Source organism: Penicillium psychrofluorescens, assembly GCF_964197705.1.
Source record: "Penicillium psychrofluorescens genome assembly, chromosome: 4".
Taxonomy (NCBI): Eukaryota; Fungi; Ascomycota; class Eurotiomycetes; order Eurotiales; family Aspergillaceae; genus Penicillium; species Penicillium psychrofluorescens.
In genome coordinates this window covers 3,211,334-3,229,929 of record NC_133442.1, presented here as the reverse complement: position 1 = coordinate 3,229,929, position 18,596 = coordinate 3,211,334, and the positions used below count along the sequence as shown (strand labels likewise).

Sequence of the window (18,596 nt, the reverse complement as noted above, 5' to 3'; positions counted from 1 at the left end):
GCGATGCGGCACAAAACGGGACGAGTGCTACACAGTCCGCATGGGATTCTTGACACGGATGGACAGGATCACATCAAGATCAGAATAATCTGATGGAGCCGAAGTGGCGGGAACAAAGGTGCCGAGTCAACTACCTTTAACGGTGGTTAGGGTTTAGAATAGCTTATCTAACACATGCCGGTCCATGGATGCATTCTACGTGAGCACAAGGACATTATTTGGTTCAACCAAAGCTGTATTTCAAAGATCAAGTAAGGCGCTTCGCTTTTTGCCCTTCCAGGGCCAGAAATCACGAAAATGCGTATATGTACAGGAGAATTAAAAGGAGGAGAGACATGTACAGGGGGTCCAAGGCGCGCAAGAAAGAACAGGTAGATCCAAAACCAAAAATAAAATGGTGTAAGGGGTGGAAGGTTTCAAGAGTGGCGAGAGTGAAAAGGGCTAGATTTCTCCAAACATCTCGTCGAGTTCATCCATTTCGACGGACTCGGGGTTCTGAAGCTCCCGCCACGAGTCAAAGAAGGACTCGGTCCGGGGGTGCAAGGACAGCTTCTCATGCGACTCGGTCAGGTCGGACATCTTCAAGTCCACTTCCGAGAGCTCACTATTCAGCATATCCAAGGAGCGCTTCAGGGTCGATACAGGAGCCTCGGGAAGGCTGATCTGTGGAACGGGTTTTTCGGCATCGGTGACTGTGCTCGTGGCGGATGAGAGCGACGAGGCAACCGAGCTGAGCGACGGCGACGGCGAGGTGCCGAACAGTGCGCTGGCAGCGGCTTCATCCGAGTGTTCTGGCATGTCCGTCATGTGAGTAAAGTAGTCGCTGTATTCTTCCTCGGACATGCGCTCAGCCGGCGAGAGGGATCCACCGTCAACAGGGGAGTCACGCGAGTCTTCCATAACGCTGAGTTCCTCCGACAGTACGGAAAGACTCCGGTCTGTCCGGCTGGCTTTTTCCTCGGATGCGCGCTCGCGCACTGCGCTGGCCGTCTGCGTAAATTCCTTCTCGTCACCCTCCAGGGGTGGGGAAGCCGCACGGTTTGAGTGCATCAGGCGCGTATGGTTATCGAAGATAGACTCAGCAGAAGAGGCGGAGGAGTCTTCCCCTTCTTCAAAGTCAGGGGAAGACAAGTCGACTTCCGGGCTGGGGCTACGCTCCCGCGCCATTACGTCGTCTTCATCATCCAGGCTAGATACACTGGGGGTGATGTTCTTGCCGTCCACGATGACCAACAGGTCGTCCGAGTTCTCCGGGATCGGTTGCCGCGGGCAGGTCGTCAGATAGTAGTACACCTTGCGCGGATGAATGGGAATGAGCTCCTTAGCGACCGGACAAGGAGCAAGCGCCGTCCATGGGCGCTTCATATACGCGGCCAGCCGCGACGAGAGCAGGGCAGCGGGGTTCACCGAACTAGAGAGAAGATTAGCAGGTGCATTTCGCAACGGAGAATATCCAAAAACATACTTGGCGACATTCGCATTCAATGTAATGAGCACTGCAGCCAGCTCTTTCACCAAGTGTGGGCGATTCCCCGTTTTCTCTAGTTGATCAATGGCGGCGACAACGATGTCGTCGTGGATGCCTTCGGTATCGATCTTCGGCGCAACACCGTCCATGGGCGAGGGCGGCGGTGTATGCTCGTAAGCGGTGCGCCGGATTGCGCGCATGGCTGTGGAGTTCCGGTAGTCATTGGCGGAGAATGGGGACGGCTCGGGCGATAAGGAGCCTGAGTCGTGCGACCTCTTGACTTTTTTTGACGGGTGGAGATCGTCGGTCGCGTGCGACTTGGAGAAAGACGGAGAGCGGCGGGAGGAATTAGGGAGGTGGATGCCCAGGGAAGGGAGCGATAGCGACTTGCGCCGAGTATTATACGGCATGTTGCGATGGAGGGACGGGTGGTGGTTGTGGTGGTGATGATGATGTCGGCTGGGAACCGGGGAGGCGGGAAAGCAGGAGAGAAGTAAGAGCCAGGGGATGGCTATTCACTATTCAAAGGAGAGACGATGGTGGATAGCGAGATGAAAAAGGGAAGTTAATAATAAAAGGGATATAGATCGAAGGAAAGAAAAAGAAGCACAAAAAATAATAATGAAGATGAGGATAAAGGGGAAGGGGTGGGAGGGAAGAGAGGAAGGGTCATCGAGATGCGACTGTCTGAGCTGCGCTGAGGAATCTCTGCGATGGAACCGGTGGATTCCTCTTTTTTTGTTTTTTTTTTTTTTTTTTCGGGTGGTAATGGTATTACCGGCATGTTTCATTTTCACAATGGAAGGGCTGGACGAGCTAACGAACGAATCCCTCTACTTCACACACACCGCTAGATTTATTGATTGATTGAATAATGGCCCCGTTGACTACTGTCCCCGCCCTCATGCAGGGCTCTGCGACATCATGATGATAATCATCAGGCCGATGGCAATAACACCGTCGCAAATGCCGGTGGAGCGCTGGAATGAATAGCGCATTCCCCGACGGGGCAAAATTGGGTCTCCATGTGTTTTTTCGCCTGCGAAATATCCACCCAGCGACTCCATCGACGGGCCCTATCCCAATCACCGCCCGTTAATGTGAAAAATAAGTCGACCTCCCGATCGCTTGATTGGCAAGCGCTACGGGTAACCCGGGATGCATGAAACCTGCATTGGATCTGTCAAGTCGTTGCTAGGCAGACAGGTATACATCCATCCATACTGAAAAAAGAAACCACAAAAAGTTGACCGCTGGTTTGGGGGATCCTCAGAGATCTGCTCGGACAGTGCTCATCATAATGAACGACTAAACTGTTGTCCGGGCCTCACCTCTCCCAGCTTCGGCCGGGCCCTAAAACATGATCCCCTAGCGTCGACCGTTTGGGATCCAAGAAAGACATAGCGAGTGGGTCCAGCCGCGGTTTCCAAAGTATGTATCTCGGGTGTATTTTATTACGTTAACTCGGAAAGAAAAGGAAGAGCCTCGCCACTGGTGATGCGGCTACCCGCATGCATGGACACAGCAGACGGCGATACCGATAGGATAGGAGACGTCAGATTAACTATTCCATAGATCGTATATATATATCATCTACGATTTGGTAGTTGCGATATGTGATGAGGGGAAGAAGCCTCGCTAAGATGGACCAGCCATGTCGGGGCCAACATCCTCTGCTCATCCTTTCGGTGGAAGGATCATACATACCAGCCCATACATACAACGGCGGCATCGAGAGGGGCCCCAGTTAGGTCCTGTGTACATGCCGAGCAGCACCACTCCCCATTGTTGACAGAGTACCTAGTACATCTGGTACATACAAAAAACGACTGTCGGCGCCCGCAGCAAGGGATCAGTTATTGAGACAAGCCACCGGCTAGGAGCATGACTGGGCGAGGCACGGGCTCGACATGATTCACATTCCAGCGTTGTTACCCGGCCATCGCATAGCTAGCTATGTCGCGATCTCCGATGACATCGTCAGTCCGACATCGTGGACCCGACGTCGCGGAACCATGGAAACCACTGTGCAATTGTTCGACTCCGGCCGAAAGGGAATATAGAGCCTCCAACCCATACTCAATCACTTGCGACGCACGGTTCCTACAGCATGCTGCGGGTAGGATTTCTCCGCATCTCCACAGAGGTCTGGACCTGCATTCAGCTGTTAACGAGTTGGTTTAGAGGATAAATGCGAATCCTTAGTTTGCCTCCCCGCGCCCCCCTGATGTCATCACAAACGCTTAGTTTAGTCAGTTACCAACTGCGGCCCAACTCCGCGCTGTGTCTTCCCCCGCAGCAGTCGCCTCGTAATACATGTGAAAAAAGAAGATTGGGTTTAGGGATTCTGGAAAAGTTCCTCTCCGAAACTCAATGGAAACCTTAGGCTCGTGAACTATCTGGCCTAACCAGTTTCCGTGTGCTTTGATTATTTACTCTTCGCATCACTTCAAAAGAGAATTCCTGGGGCTGATGCGGGCTGTTATGATAGTAGATAGCCCCCATGGGATCTTACTGCAAAAAGTAATTGATAGCGAAGAATCGAGGGGCCGGAGATATGAAGCGGAGGGTGTGCTTGGACCTATGCGCCCAGAATATATATCGACCAGTCGAGTCAGTTTCCAAGGTCGAGGCATGTGAACGGAATCTCACCAATCAGGGTTTTATTTTTATTTCCCATGCACTAGAAAAATAAGTAGGACGAGTCCTTGAGCCCAATACCTATTGCCTAATGCTTACTGTGGAGTTGAGAAATTGAGAGAATGAGTAGCGCAGACAAGCAAGCCATGGACAGGTTCAAACCATACTATACAATTATCATGGGGTATATACACTCTATGGATATCAATGTAGTTATTTATACACAAAACATTCCCAACCGGTCTCCGTTCTCAACCGGACCTGCTCTGTCTCATCAAGCTGAGGGGCCGGCTGAACAGGTTCGTCTGGGCGAGGCTGTCAATCCCGCACAGGCACCTCCTCGGGCGGACGCACAGGCCACCCTCCAACGGGAGTATACCAATCGCCCACGCCACGGTCATCAAGCGCACGGCTTAGGGCATCATTGTGCTGCAACGCGGAGGGCCAGATGGCTTTCCTCTCACGCATGCGTGCAACATGGCCATTGGTTTCACGATCGATCTCGTGTTCGGCCAGACCCTCGCGCAAGAACATTTCCACGCAAAAGTCGAGGACACCCTCTGGCACGGTCTTGGGGGGTTTGCCCCATTTTCGGGTGGTGCGGTAGACGGTCTTGGGCTTGATTTTGTAAAAACGAAGAGATTTTAGCATGCTGGGAGTCGGAGCGTCTGATAAGGCCTCCAACTCCCTGATCGCGGCCTGCGCGATGATGCGGATGGTGTCGAGATTTGGGATGACAAGTTTATTATGGACACTGGCGGGCCTTTTTGGATCGACGTGCGGACCGCCTTGTTGATGATTGCGCTCCCGAGCAAGTTCTAGGCCAACACTGCCGTCGTCTAGGCCCCTATGGGGGTACTGACACCACCTGCCGTAAACTCCTTTGCCGGAATAACAGCCATACCCATCCACAATGGCGGTGAGGAGGACGTTGAAAGAAACAGTGGTGATGTAACCGATCTTTTCCGGCTTGACGGGGACGTACTGGAGACTGGCCGACTTGAAGAGTTCTCGGAAAGAGCCCGGAAGAGACGATAGCAGACTGTACATGCTATAGATGGCCCTCTGTTGGAAGCGATTTGTGTCATTTCTGCCCTCGGGAGAATTGAATTCGCCGCTGAAAAGACGGAGGAGGATATCCTGAGCTTGTGCGAGACTGTGCTTCTCTTCCTCGCTGACGGCGATTCCTTGAGACTCCTTGTACAAGATGGAGGCGTCCCGTCTGGTAATTGCGGCGGCGAGAGTAGCGAGATTACTGTACCCCCAGGACTTTGCTTTGCGGTCTCTGATATATTGGAACATCTGAACCACGCGATCCCATTCACCCACTGAAATCTCATAGTCGATCACAGTCTTGATAGTGTTGAGACGGAAGGGCATTTGGACAGAACGGAGGACTTGATGAGCAAGCTGTGGGTTTTGGGTGGCGGCGGCATAACGGAGAAGCGATGGTGTTAAAACTTGCTCGCCATAAGCACTGAGGGGGATCGAAGGGCCATCCACGTCATCCGAGAAGAGCAGCCAGTTGCCAAAATCAAAGGCCCGAGAGGTGGTAGCCAGCTCAAGTATTGCGGCATGAGTGACACTTGACACTTGTGGAAGGGAAGATTTAAGTGAGGAAAAATGCTGGGAGTCGAAGAACGGGACCTGTTCGGTGCCAGACTGCTTGAGTTGCTCGAAAAATGATTCCGTGTGGCGCACTGTGCTGGCATCAATAATATTCTGCAGCCAAGCATATTGGTGCAACGCGCTTGTGGTCAGGCAATCCCTGGCATAAGCCCTGATGTTGAGTTCGACCAACCCAACCATGGCCGCTGAAGCATTGTAAAATTGGGCCCTTGTCATGCCATCCAAATGCTGCACTTTGGTCAACTCGTCGCCATCCCATGCTGGCACAACTTCATTACGTAGCCGCAAGATTCGCTCGAGACTGGTAGGATCATTTTCGGGATCAATTGCCCCGCTCTCAATGAGTTGAACCGTATGCCAATTCGTGGCTTTAGTTGTAGGTCGAAGATCATGCGCAGACTTGATAGGATCGATCAAGGAATCAAGATGGGACGAAAGTTGGAGAAGCTTCGTGATTCCGTACCCCTTGGTGCCTATCTCACAAACGGCATTGTGAATCAGGCCATTTCGGAGAGAAGTAGCCACTTCAGTGCTGATCGTCCGCTTCCCAAGCCCACGGAACGGTGGCTTGTCTTGACTCCGAGAGACAGTGTCATTGCCTGGACGGCGCCAGAACTGTTCCGCGCCAATGTTTGTTTGCCGGACGATGTCAAAATCCCTCAATAGAGGCGTCCAGCTCTCGACCTTCCAGCATTCGTTCTGCGCCATCATCTGTTTCACCAGCCATGCCCCTTCTATGGGGAATCCATGCTCCACACAACACCACAAAATGAGCTCGAACCAAATCTCCGGACCGAGTTCCCGGACTCCCATTTTGAAGGGCAGGTACGGTGATTCTTCTCCGGTCTCTGCAGCTCTGGCAGCCACAGCAGCTTGATGCTCCAACCACGCAGCATCGGAAAGAACACTCATGATATGGCCCGACAGCAAGTGCAGCGTTGGTGGTCGAAAAGCACGCAGACTAGTATCAGGATCGTGGTATTGGTACACCCGTTCAGAGATCAAGCCCGAGTGATGTAATCGTGCAAGGATCCGGAAGACATAGGACATGGCAAGCTGGGATTCCTTCGGAGGCCGATTCGCAGCTTCCAGAACCAAAGACCCAAGAGTCTGCCAGACCTCCGCCATGAGGAAGTGTGAAAACACCTTCACGGTGGGTGACCAGGTTAAAGCGTGGAGGGAGGTCGTCGTATCTGGGGCGACGACGTTAAGCAAATGTGGGCTTGCGACTGAAGTCAGGTCGTCAAGCGATTCCCCCGAACCCAAGCTCCAATCGAGATTCGAAGCCTGTGGAGCGGCCATGTAAGGAACCAGCAGCTCATGGGCATCCACAAGGCTGTTCAACATAGCATGCACCGCTTCCCATTTGTCCAAGTTGAAACCCATATGCACCAGCGGATCCAACTGAAACCGCTCTCTGAAGCGATTCATCCATCCCGCTAACGAAGAAGCCCGATCAAAATCCTCTTTGAACACTTCAAGGGAGTCGCCTTCCTGGTGTGCGTGCTTGGTACCCGCTTGCGAAGGAGGAGGTAGGCATTTCTCCAGGCATGGAATCCAGTGCTCTAGAAATCGTTGACGCTTCCGGGATATTGGTGGATAAAGCTTGTGATCAAATTTATACCGGGCACAGAGGTTGTTGGCTTCCGCGAGAGTGTACTTTGTGATCTTGCGCGCATTGTGTCCGTCGGATATCGTGCGTCTGGCAATCAGAGGGACGGATAGTCTGCGGCCATATCGGAGGAGGCGGCCGGAGTGCAAACACCTTTTCATGACCTGAAAGGTGTTTGGGATACAGGTAACTCGAGGAACGCCGCGGGCCTGGTGTGACACATATCGCGGTCGGTCACGCACCAGGCATACCGGGAGACAGTAAAGGAGAGAGAGAGACGAGCGCCGGAATAAGAACGGGAGCAGAAGTTGAAGCACCGCGACTCGCGCAAAATGTCTGGAGCTGACTCATCACCATCGACCAATCAGCATCCTCTGATTGAGTAAGTACCCGATACCTGAAATTATTTGCTACCTTGGATAGTTAAGGAAGTACCAGTTACAATATATTGAAGTATAAAAGCGAACAGTCTGCAGGATCTAAGGAAATAAGGGATTTAAACGAAAGTACACATTCCTATACAACTGATCCAGCAGGCATAAGAAAGAAATCACTCTAAACGAAAGCGATTGGGTCCTATCTAAGCCTGGACAGCGCGCCAGAATCCGGCTTGACGGGCAGCACCGGTGGGAGTGCCGCTGGGCGTGGGGACCGAAGACGAAGACGAGCCCGACGAGTACGGGAAGGGAGGAATGGGACCTCCGCTAGGGGAGGGGGAGCTGGAGCCAGTGGGAATCGGCAAGCTACCAGTCGACCAGCTGGAAGGAGCAGGGCCGGTGGGCGAAGACGAAGGGGTCAGAGAGACCGAGGGGGTGCCGTGGTTCAGCTGAATGGTCTGTTAGCAAATGGCTGAGGTATTATGGGTGCAAAAAAGACTCACAGGCAGGCGGAACGCAGCAGCCGGGGCAAGGCCACAGGCGACAACGGCGAGGACAGCAGAGACCTTCATGATGATTGAGTAGAAAGTAAAGGGGGTGGAAAGTAGATATGTTCAAATGGAGACAGAATGTGCACAGCACTATGGGATGGGACGAAAAATCGTAGGGCAGGGAGAGATTTTATACCGATATCCAGAGCCCCATTATTCTTGTTTCTTATCAGGGGTTGCCGCAGAATCGATGGGTCAAAGAGGAGCGAGACGCTCTTAGTCGTCGCCGCGCGGTCTCCGATACGAAGACGAGAGAGGGAAGAAAAAAAGAAGATCGGCCTCGAAAGTTTGGTTCAGAGCGGATACTCGTGAGTCTAGCAAGCGGCAGTTACTTGTTTCTCCATCACTGACGACGATCGACTGATAAGGCGAGACGGAAGAATCTAGTGCCGCGTCGAGCCTGAACAAAAGCATCATGGTGGGTCCGGGACTGGACGAGGGTGGCCAACAAGGTATATCGACGCGAGGCCGAACGGCGGCCAGAACTGTGGAAGGAATCAATGGGTGCTGGGTCGATGGCCGGTGGAGTCTACGGGCGACAGAATCGAGAAGGTGGTTGAGAGGATCAGCGAGAGAGAGAGCATGTTTCGGCTAAAGCGAGAGACGCTGGAACGTGAAACCAGGGACACGCGGGCTCCACCGATCCCTGTTGATCGTTGGCTGCGCGGGAACAATAAACATGGTTATTCACATCGGTAGTGGGGAGTGGAGACCGACGATCTTCACTTCGCTTCCTTACTCATCCCGACTAGGGTCTTTTTTGCATCTTTCACATTAATAAGAGAGATGGATTACTGGGGTATTATTGTACACCGGCAAGCAAGAACTCCATATAGTCCAAGTAAGAGAACATGAGAAGAAAAAAAAAAGTATCATCAATCATGAGATAAAAACACAACGCTCACGGTTCCATCGCCACATCTGCCGAGAGTTGGGCATCGCCGCCCAGCTCTTGTTCCACTTCATCGACCACGAAGCTCTCGTAGTCCTCTAACCCCTTTTGAACATGGACCTTGAAGCGGATCACATCGTTCAGCATATTCTCGACATTGGTGTGTAGTTCCTCGCGCAGGGCGTTCGCTCGGAGCGTGAGCTGCTCGTACTCGATGTTGGTGTTCATCTCGCGCTGCTCCATTAATTGCACACTGTCGCTCAGCGTAGCCCGCATCTTGGCCAGTTCCTTCTCCATCTTCTCAATCTGCGCGTCCGAGGCCGTCTTCTGCGTGGTGGTGATTTCTTTGGTTCGCTCGAATTCCTCCTCCGCGGCACGGCGCCGGTGCTCGAGAGCCTCCACCTCGCTCCGTTTCTCGTCCATGGCCTCCTTGATGTTGTCGAGCAGATTCCGACGGTCGAGATCGTCATCGATACCGCGCTTCCGCCGTTCGTTGATCTCCTTCCGCAGGGACTGCAGACTGTTGCGGATGCTGCCCCGAAGATCTAGGTTCAACAGATGAGCCGGGTGGTAGCCAATGAATGGCTCGGCCAGCAGACGATCCCCATCCGACGAAATCCGGTTAGGATCGCCGCCAACCTGGGACCGGGAGAAGATGTTCTCATTGACCTGGAGACTGAGCTCGTAATCTTGACCCTTGGCATTCTCGGCAGATGAGGGGATCAGACTCGTCTGGTAGCCGAGTGTATTGTATGCCTTGACGATCTGCTCTAGATCCTCAAGTTTCTGACTCGCCTCGGCTTCCTTCTCCATGACACGTGCATGGGTTTCCTCCAAACGAGCCATGGTGTCTTCCAGACTTCGCTGGAGACGCTCGCGTTCCGTATTCATGCGGTCGATATCCTGGATGGTGATGCCCTGCCGATCCACGCTGGCTTGGAGCTCGGAACGATCTGCCTCGGTCGTCTGGAGGTCTGTGTCGGTTTTCTGGATCTCCTCATCCAAAAATTTGATGCGGCTTTCATATTTTTCAATCTTCCCTTTGACGGTCTGGTTGTACTCCTCAAACTTCTTCTTGTCACCTTCCAAAATCCGGTAGGTCTTGTCCAGTTTGGCCACGTCGGGCGCATTCTTCTCCATATCCTCAACCTGATCCCGGAGGTTGCGATTCTCTGCTTCCAACGCGGCCATCTCCTGTTCGTATCGCTCGCTGCCTCGCGCAAACTCCTCGGACATGTTTTCAATGTGCGGAACCAGTCGTTTCTCGGCAATCTCATCATCCTCGTCTTCTCCCCCTTGGAGCCAGTCATGATAGGCGCCGGTGAGGAAACGATAGATGATTCGGTCCCCAGCGACATCGACACCCGCTTCGGCGCAAGCCTCATCGTAATCTCCCATGACAAAGCGGTCCATCATCTGCGCCAACTGCATCAACCAGTGCAGCATGCCGAGGAAGGTCGACCAGTTCTGGCCACCCACGGCCGCGATTTGCGATTTTGTAATGCCCTTTTCGTAAGGATACCGCAACTGCTTCAGAATCGGTGGCACTTCGGAGTCCATACTCTTCAAAAACTTGTATCCCGGATCAATACGATGATAGAGCCACTGGAAGATATAATTGAAATCCTTTTGAGTCGGCGAGCGAAGAGTGTTCTGACCCAGGGAATGCTTCATTTCCAACTCAAAGTTGTTATGACTCAAGTACTCCAGTAGCTCCTGTCCAATGCGAGTCTGGAATGCGCGATCTCTCAATGGTCGGGGGTCTCTCGGGACGCCTGCTGCGGGAGGAACTTGGGTGAAGAATGACTGGTGGCCCATAGGGCCCCCGTTTCCGGTTGATGGTCGCGAAAACACGCTGCTTCTGCGCTGGATGTTCTGAGATGCGGAATGGGAGGCCGATCCAGGCGCATAGCTCTGCCGACCCGCACTGGAGCCATGGAGCATATTACTCGACACGGATCGACGGACAGACGAGAGCCCTGCATCCTGACCGAACCCCCCGGAAGAAGCTCTCGCAAAGTTCGGCTGCTGCGGTCTGCTCGTGGAGTTGAGCAGCGACGTCGAGCGCGTGTGTTGCGACGTAAACGGTGGGTTCTGAAATCCAATGGAACTGGTGCGTTTCATGGCGGATGCGGGCTGCGGGATCGCGGATGATAAGTTCTGCACACTCCCGAGAGTCTGTGTCGCGTTCGATTGTTAGACATTCTCGCGTGAGCCAGAGGGAGGGGGTTTCGTACTTCTCGAGGGCGCCTGATGCTAAACAAACCAGTATCTTGCGACATGGTGACTAGCACGCGCCGCGATTGCGGCGGATGGGAAAATCCAAATCAAACAATCGTGGAGATGCAATACACGATACCAAACTGAACACTGCCGCGCAAAAAATGCCCGAAGGAATGGGGAGGGAGGGAATCTGTGAGGCACACGAGGGTTGATGGGGTGATGATTATTATTGGGGGGGCAGAAGAGCGATTGTAAACAAGAGCGTGCCACTTCCCTTCCCAGCAGGCGGTGTGTACAACCCGGGAAAACCATTCGACCGGTCGCAAGAATCACGGGATCACTCGGCCTGGGGAAACAGTTCCGAGGTCCAGCGGCGTTTGCCGATAGTGATTCACCCCCAGCCATCTTCTTGACACAGATTCTCGACTTTATCCCTTCACGCGCTGGAGTTGAAGGAGTCGAAAGCAACCCTCGACCACTATGGCTCCGCGCGAGGAGCTGATTTCCTCCGCGGTAAGTGTTCTCCTAATGCTGTACCCGCTTTCGGCTTGATGCTAACATGTGCGCCCCCAGGTTACCTGTATGGACCAATATCCGGAACGTCGCATGCTGGTGGGAGTGCTAACCCCGTCTAGTCTTACAGGATCCGTCAGTCGCCTCGTCGCCTGTTGAGAAGAGAGTCGCGTTCTTGCAATCCAAGAACCTGACGCAGGAAGAAGTCGACCTTGCCTTGGCTCGGGCGGGCGAGGACCCTTCTGCCGCCGCCGCCGCTACAGCATCATCACCACAGGGCTACTCCTCGCAGCAAGTGGCCTACCGACCATCATCACAACCACCCCAAGGATATGGCTATCCTCCATACGGTCAATGGCAGCCGCCACCAGAGTGCGTCGGATCCCAGTGTTACCCCGAGTCTGAAGCTAATGACCTCTAAAAAGGCCGCCAAAGAGAGACTGGCGCGATTGGTTTATCATGGCAACGGTGATGGGAGGAGTGGGATATGGGATGTATTTTATCGCCAATGTATGTCTCCCGTCAACCCCACAAGCTCGCCGGATACTAATATTGCTCCAGCGGTATATCAAGCCTCTGATCGCACCACCGACCCCGCCTCAACTGGAGCAGGACAAGGAAAACATCGATGAACAATTTTCCCGCGCATTCGCGCTGATTGAACAACTCTCGACCGATACCACAGCACTGAAGGAAGCCGAGGACGCCCGGACCGAGCGCCTTGACTCGGCCCTGAAAGACGTGGAAAGTGTCGTGGCTGAATTGAAGAGCTCGTCACGTCGGAGAGACGATGAAACTCGGCGTATCAGCGACGAGGTGAAGTCGCTGAAGGATGCTATCCCCAAGGCTCTGGAGGGTGCTCGTGAAGGCAACGAGAACCGGTTGAAGGAGCTGGGTAGTGAGCTGAAGAGCTTGAAAGTCCTTCTGGGTAACCGATTGGGTGGCAGTGCTGCCAGCACCCCGGCTGCTGGTAAAACGGCCGGGTCCCCCCAGCCCGAGACCCCTGTCACGAACGGCGCGCCTGCATCCGTCGAGGATGAATCCCCGGCGCCAGCGCCAGCAGCGGCCCCTCCGGCAAGCTCCAACGCAACCCCTGCCCCTGCTCCCGCTGCCAACAACCCCCTTTCGCAACTCGGACGCTCTGCCTCTATCCCGGCATGGCAGATGGCCGCCGCTAATCGGTCCAAGAGCTCGTCGCAGTCGACTCCGGCTACGGGCGCTGATAATGCGACTAGCACTAGTGAGCAAACTGCTCCTCCCAGCTAAGAGACTGGATGTATATTCTTTCGCTTTCTCACTTTGGTGTATTTACAACAATGGAATTGAACTACCGTCTTCACGAATCGAAAGGGTTTTGCTTGTCAAAATCTGTAGAAGATAGATGATAAATAAATCCTCGAATTGTAGAACAGATATTGGGCAGTTCAGCAAGCAATAGCTAATGGCTGTCTAGGCTGACGATAAGAGATAAGCCGTCTGGCGCATCGATCCAGCCGCCAAGTTTCGCAACTTCTGCATCTCACCACCATCACCGCGACACAATGCCTTCGCCCAATCCCTCCTCACATCCCCATCCGTCCCCACCGACCGCCACAGACCCAGACCATCGCCATCACCGCAGTCATCACCGCCACCGACACCACCGAGATAGTTCGCGCTCGCGCTCCCCACACCGATCTCAAAGACACCACCGAGATCGCCACCGGCATCATCATGACCGAGACCGTGAGCACGGTCGAGACCGCCATGGAAAACGAGACAAAGAACCCGCGAAACCCACGCAGCCCGTGATCCTCCCGCTCCAAGCTCGCGAGTTGTCCAGACGCGACTTGCAAATCTACGAGCCCATGTTTGCCATGTACTTGGATATCCAAAAGGGAATCTTTCTTGAAGATCTAATGGAGGACGAGGTGAAGGGGCGGTGGAAAAGCTTTGTGGGGAAATGGTACGAAAGCTTCAGGCTGCTCTCCCAACCAATCTCTGATAAATTTAGGAACCGTGGAGAACTCGCCGAGGGCTGGTATGATCCTGCTACGCTGGACAGGGCCCGCAAGAGCGCCCCCGAACAGCCGATATCGGGTCCTAGCAGAGGCCGAGCCGCATCTCCAGATTATACAAAGGGCGGTACGGAGGCCCCGGAACACCCAGCAGACGAGGATGACGAGGATGAAGATTACGGACCGGCTCTCCCACAGTCTGGGTCGGAATTAGGTCGGTATGGGCGGGGTGCACCCCATTCTGGTCCTACGATCCCAAACATGCAAGATCTGGAACTGAAGAGAGGTAAGACTATAGCCATCTGATTACTGGCCAATTCGCTCATATCGTTGCAGAATATGCTATGGAAGACGCCATTGCCGCACGCGACGAGTCACGACAGCAGCACCGCGCCGAAATACGCTCGCACAAGTCCGCTGTGCGCCACCTAGAAGATGAGGTTGCACCTCGCGCCGAACCCGGAACACGGGAGAGGCAGCTCGAGAAGCGCAAGGAAGCGGCTGCTGCCAACAAGTCATTTGCCGAGGCTCGTGGTGGATCACCCGAAGGAGCGCGGGACGAAGAGCTCATGGGCGCGGGGGACAATGACCTGGCTTCGTTGAGAAATGAAAAAGATAACGAGAAGCGGAAGAAGAATGAGCGAGAGATCCGGCGAGAGGAAATCCTTCGAGCTCGCGCGGCCGAGCGGGAAGAACGTGTGCAGAAGTATCGCGAGAAGGAACAGGAGACTATGGGCTGGCTTCAGACGTTGGCGAAACAGCGATTTGGTTGAGATGGTGCGCGGAGGGCGTCCACGCACGTACTACCCAACCAGGCCAAACAGAACATTATGATGATCCAGAGAGGTTCATCATACGTGGGACCACTATATATAGCGTAAAAGAGATCCGTCAGTAATACTCAGACTTGGTGGAAGATCAGGAAGAAATATCAACTCTAGACTATGATTCATTGAGGCCAGTGAGGATGGGTATATAGTCAGCCTCTTCCCCAGTAACCGCGTGGGGGCATTCTTCTCCCGCTGTGGGGAAACAGCACTTCTCCTCTGTCGGGTTCACCATGTTGCGACGGAACCTTTGCAACCCGAAGTCCCCATTATTGACTTCCTTCCGGCGCTCCATGCACGCACAACCCACTCAGAAACAGCACGCTCTCCCCGCAGCTTATTACCGAGGCGGCACCTCGCGAGCCGTCTTCTTCAAGCAAGAAGATCTGCCTGCCAACCGCGCAGACTGGGCCCCCATTCTCCGCGGGGTGATTGGCAGCCCCGATCCCTACGGCCGACAGCTGGACGGCCTCGGCGGAGGCATCAGTAGCTTGTCCAAGGTGTGCGTGGTGGGTCCGTCGACGCACCCGGACGGGGATGTCGACTACACCTTTGTCTCGCTGGGGGTCAAAAACAGCGATGTCGACTACTCCGGCAACTGCGGCAACATGAGCAGTGCCGTTGGTCCCTTTGCCGTGGATTATCGGCTCTTTGCGTTGCCAGATAACAACCTCGACTCCGTATCCGTGCGCATCCATAACACCAACTCGGGCAAGATCATTCGTTCCTCGTTCCCCGTCGTCGATGGCGAAGCGGCTTCTACTGGTGATTTCGCCATAGATGGAGTCGCCGGCACCGCTGCGCGCGTGCAGCTCGATTTCATTGATCCAGCCGGCTCGGCGACAGGGACAATGCTACCTACCGGCAGCGTGACGGACGTCTTTGACGGCGTCGCAGCGACATGTATCGATGTCGCCAACCCCTGCGTCTTCGTCCGAGCCCAAGATCTCGACGTGGACGGAAACCTTACTCCAGATGCCATCTCAGCACACCCGACTCTCCTGTCCCGGTTAGATTCTCTCCGCCGCCAGGCTGGGGTGAAGATGGGCCTTGCAGAGACACCCGCCGCGGTTCCAGGCAGTATCCCCAAAATTTGTCTCGTCGCATCCCCTTCGCAGACCAGTGTCTCAAAAGAGCGCAACCAGACGCCGGCGGAGGTCGATCTCCTCGCCCGTGCCCTCTCCGTGGGCCAGCCGCACAAGGCAGTGCCTATCACCGTCGCCTTAGCGCTGGCCGCTGCGGCGCGAGTGGAGGGGAGTACGGTGGCGGATGTTATTGCAGGCAAGAAACCCGTAGATGGAGCGGGGATCACGATCGGCCATGCCAGTGGTAACCTGCTGGTTGGCGCTGAGTTCAAGGCAGATGGCGGGTTGGCGTCTGCGACGGTGTTTCGCACCGCGCGTAGGCTCTTTGAGGGACGGATCTTTTGGAAACCATGATATATCATATTGATCATGAAGTATTTACGTCGAAGATGGCTTCGCTGTGTATAATGTGAGGCTTTCGCGGGTGATATGGAAGACGGCCTATGTACTTTTACCCCTAACAGCTTATTAGCAGCTGGTCTGTTTTTGAAGGGAGGCTGCAGTTGTTGCTCTCTTCTTTTCCTCTTTTCTCCAGCTTTGTTGTTCTTAGTTGAATACATTTTTTATCTGGTCAAGAACTAGTTTCTCACAATATCAATATTTTGTCATTTAATACAGTTTGGAGTTGTAAGGTATCAGCTCCATCTTTCCCCTTTCAGACAGGGATGGCAAACTATTATTAAACTACAGGATGAGACTTCTCGCCGTGATGAGGACTAGGCTTCCCGCCGTGCTCGCCGTGATGAGGGCTCGGCTTCTTGCCGTGAGACTTGCACTCACTGTCCGGCTTAATCAACCAGAGCGAGTCGCCCGCAGAGCCATCGTTACCGCGAACGTACTCCCACTTCAGCGCAGTGGAGTTCACCACGGTCATCTTGCTGAATCCGTACTCCTTCGTGTTCAGAACAGCAGTGATGTTGGTCAGGCCCTCGCCGCTGCTGAACTCGCTGTGACTCTCGATGTTGCCTGCCATACCGTTGATGATGTGGGTCATGGACGTGCCGGCGTTGGTGTGGTAGGTGTTCTTGTTCACGATCGAGGCCGTGTCGATGGTACCGTTTGTGCCGAGAGGGTACAAGCGCTCGTACCAGTGGATGTGACTACGGGTAAGACGATGAGCTAATAGGCCCCTCGCTGGGAATCGGTAAAGAAAAAAAAACTCACCCGGAAATATAGGCGTCCACACCATACTCAAGCAGGAGACCCTCGAATGCCGCGCGAATATCCTTCATGTAGGAGGAATAGGCCGAGCTGTACATGGGACGGTGGCTCATGACAATCACCCAGGGGGTCTTCTTGCGGTCCACGCTGGCGAGATCCTTCTTCAGCCACTTGTACTGGGCATAGGACTTGGTGTCCTTCACGCTACCCTCCACGGCTCCGAATGGACCACTGTCAGTGATGAAGGTCTCGGACTCAGTGGGCATGGTCTCGTCGCCGGAGACGTCCTCGGCAAAGGACCACTCGGGGCTGTAGGCAAAGTCGGTCTCGCCGTCGATGGACACGAAGTGAGCCAGACCGTAGTCGAAAGAGTACCAGAAGTTGCCGACACCGCCAGTCTCGGCACCGGGCATATAGAAACGGTGCTGGAAAGCAGTGAAGTTTCTAAAAAAAGACGGGTTAGGCTTTTGCGTTGTCTAGTGTTTGGCAGGGGATCTGATGTACCTCTGAGAAGGCGGGCAGCTGTAGTAGGTGAGGTTATCCTTGGGAGCAGTGCCATTGGCAATATCGTCGTTGAGATAAGCAGTCAGAACGTTACCAGGGCCGTCGAACTCGGCACAGGCAGCCTCGTGATTGCCGGGCAGAACCATGTAAGGAATCTTCTTGGTCACGTTGCCCACCCACTGCTGCCAGAGATCCCAGTTGGACTCGTACAGAGAGCTCATATCACCACCCTGAGGACCACCCTGGTCCGGGACCTCGCCCTTGGGCAGAGGCTTCTTGTACTGGTTCGTGATAACTCCCCCGGGGAGCTCGCTGCTGGTGCCATTGTAGCAAACGGGCCAGTCATCCTCGCAGGGCATGATCCCAGAGGACCAGTCATCGGCATAACTGATGTCACCGCCGTGCCAGGCAAAGGCGGCACCCTCGTTGGCAGCCTGCGTCAGGTACTTGTGGGTACCTTGGGCATTGGTGTATCCCATGTCGTTCAGTACAGCCACGGTAAACTCCTTGGGGTCACCGGCCTTCTGAGCGGTCTTGAAGCTCAGCACCTCGGACTGGGTGGTGCCATTGGCAGCTGGGATCTGGTAGTAGTAGGTGGTACCAGACTCGAGGTGATCCAGAGACACCTCGTGGAAGAATTGGCTGCATTGCGTGATGGCCTTGATCTGCGAACACGACGGGGTACGATCGTAGCTCGAATGAAGTCAGTATAGATGATGGGATGGGACGATCCGGGGTCTCTCACGTGTGGCTATGGCCGCTGGTATGCTTGTTCAGGTGGCGGGGATTAGTCCCCCACTTCACCGACGGAGCTTCTCCCAGACCAAAAGGCGTCTGGTAGTGAATGTGAATCCCCTCGGGCAGATACGACAACGAAATCACATTGACATTGTTGGTCGGGTGGGAGGTGGCCGGCTTGACAGCGGGCGGCTCGACCAAACGCGGGAAACCCTTGCCATTACCGTTAATCGTATTGTCAACCCAGTCGCCGATGGGCACAGCAGGGCCTTTGTAGGGATAGCGAGTGTCGACCGCAGGGCGAGCATCGACGGCGGCGAAAAACGCCAGCAGGAGAGCAGCAGTGGTGGCCTTCATGGTGAGAGAGAATTGAGCCCTA

The 18,596-nt window shown here is 54.3% G+C and overlaps 7 protein-coding genes across 7 annotated transcripts; 2 read left to right on the top strand and 5 right to left on the bottom strand.

Moving 5' to 3' along the window:
* Window positions 1-441: 441 nt before the first annotated feature.
* On the bottom strand, window positions 442-1,878 carry PFLUO_LOCUS6864 (uncharacterized protein; the record flags this gene model as incomplete). The annotated part of the gene is made up of 2 exons (XM_073784449.1): window positions 442-1,411; window positions 1,466-1,878. The coding sequence occupies 2 exons, from the start codon at window positions 1,876-1,878 to the stop codon at window positions 442-444; spliced, it is 1,383 nt and encodes a 460-aa protein (XP_073640903.1).
* Window positions 1,879-4,426: 2,548 nt separating this feature from the next.
* PFLUO_LOCUS6863 (uncharacterized protein) lies at window positions 4,427-7,510 on the bottom strand (the record flags this gene model as incomplete). Its single annotated transcript, XM_073784448.1, has 1 exon — window positions 4,427-7,510. One exon carries the CDS (start codon window positions 7,508-7,510, stop codon window positions 4,427-4,429), a length of 3,084 nt encoding a protein of 1,027 aa, XP_073640902.1.
* Window positions 7,511-7,929: 419 nt separating this feature from the next.
* PFLUO_LOCUS6862 (uncharacterized protein) lies at window positions 7,930-8,298 on the bottom strand (the record flags this gene model as incomplete). Its single annotated transcript, XM_073784447.1, has 2 exons — window positions 7,930-8,175; window positions 8,230-8,298. 2 exons carry the CDS (start codon window positions 8,296-8,298, stop codon window positions 7,930-7,932), a joined length of 315 nt encoding a protein of 104 aa, XP_073640901.1.
* Window positions 8,299-9,178: 880 nt separating this feature from the next.
* PFLUO_LOCUS6861 (kinetochore-associated Ndc80 complex subunit ndc80) lies at window positions 9,179-11,293 on the bottom strand (the record flags this gene model as incomplete). Its single annotated transcript, XM_073784446.1, has 1 exon — window positions 9,179-11,293. The coding sequence occupies one exon, from the start codon at window positions 11,291-11,293 to the stop codon at window positions 9,179-9,181; it is 2,115 nt and encodes a 704-aa protein (XP_073640900.1).
* Window positions 11,294-11,872: 579 nt separating this feature from the next.
* On the top strand, window positions 11,873-14,675 carry PFLUO_LOCUS6860 (peroxisomal membrane protein pex14; the record flags this gene model as incomplete). The annotated part of the gene is made up of 8 exons (XM_073784445.1): window positions 11,873-11,905; window positions 11,966-11,972; window positions 12,028-12,277; window positions 12,331-12,415; window positions 12,467-13,145; window positions 13,371-13,630; window positions 13,690-14,188; window positions 14,239-14,675. The coding sequence occupies 8 exons, from the start codon at window positions 11,873-11,875 to the stop codon at window positions 14,673-14,675; spliced, it is 2,250 nt and encodes a 749-aa protein (XP_073640899.1).
* A 287-nt stretch (window positions 14,676-14,962) lies between these two features.
* On the top strand, window positions 14,963-16,168 carry PFLUO_LOCUS6859 (uncharacterized protein; the record flags this gene model as incomplete). Its single annotated transcript, XM_073784442.1, has 1 exon — window positions 14,963-16,168. One exon carries the CDS (start codon window positions 14,963-14,965, stop codon window positions 16,166-16,168), a length of 1,206 nt encoding a protein of 401 aa, XP_073640898.1.
* A 325-nt stretch (window positions 16,169-16,493) lies between these two features.
* PFLUO_LOCUS6858 (uncharacterized protein) lies at window positions 16,494-18,574 on the bottom strand (the record flags this gene model as incomplete). Its single annotated transcript, XM_073784441.1, has 4 exons — window positions 16,494-16,914; window positions 16,979-17,419; window positions 17,480-18,172; window positions 18,225-18,574. 4 exons carry the CDS (start codon window positions 18,572-18,574, stop codon window positions 16,494-16,496), a joined length of 1,905 nt encoding a protein of 634 aa, XP_073640897.1.
* Between the last annotated feature and the right edge of the window lie 22 nt (window positions 18,575-18,596).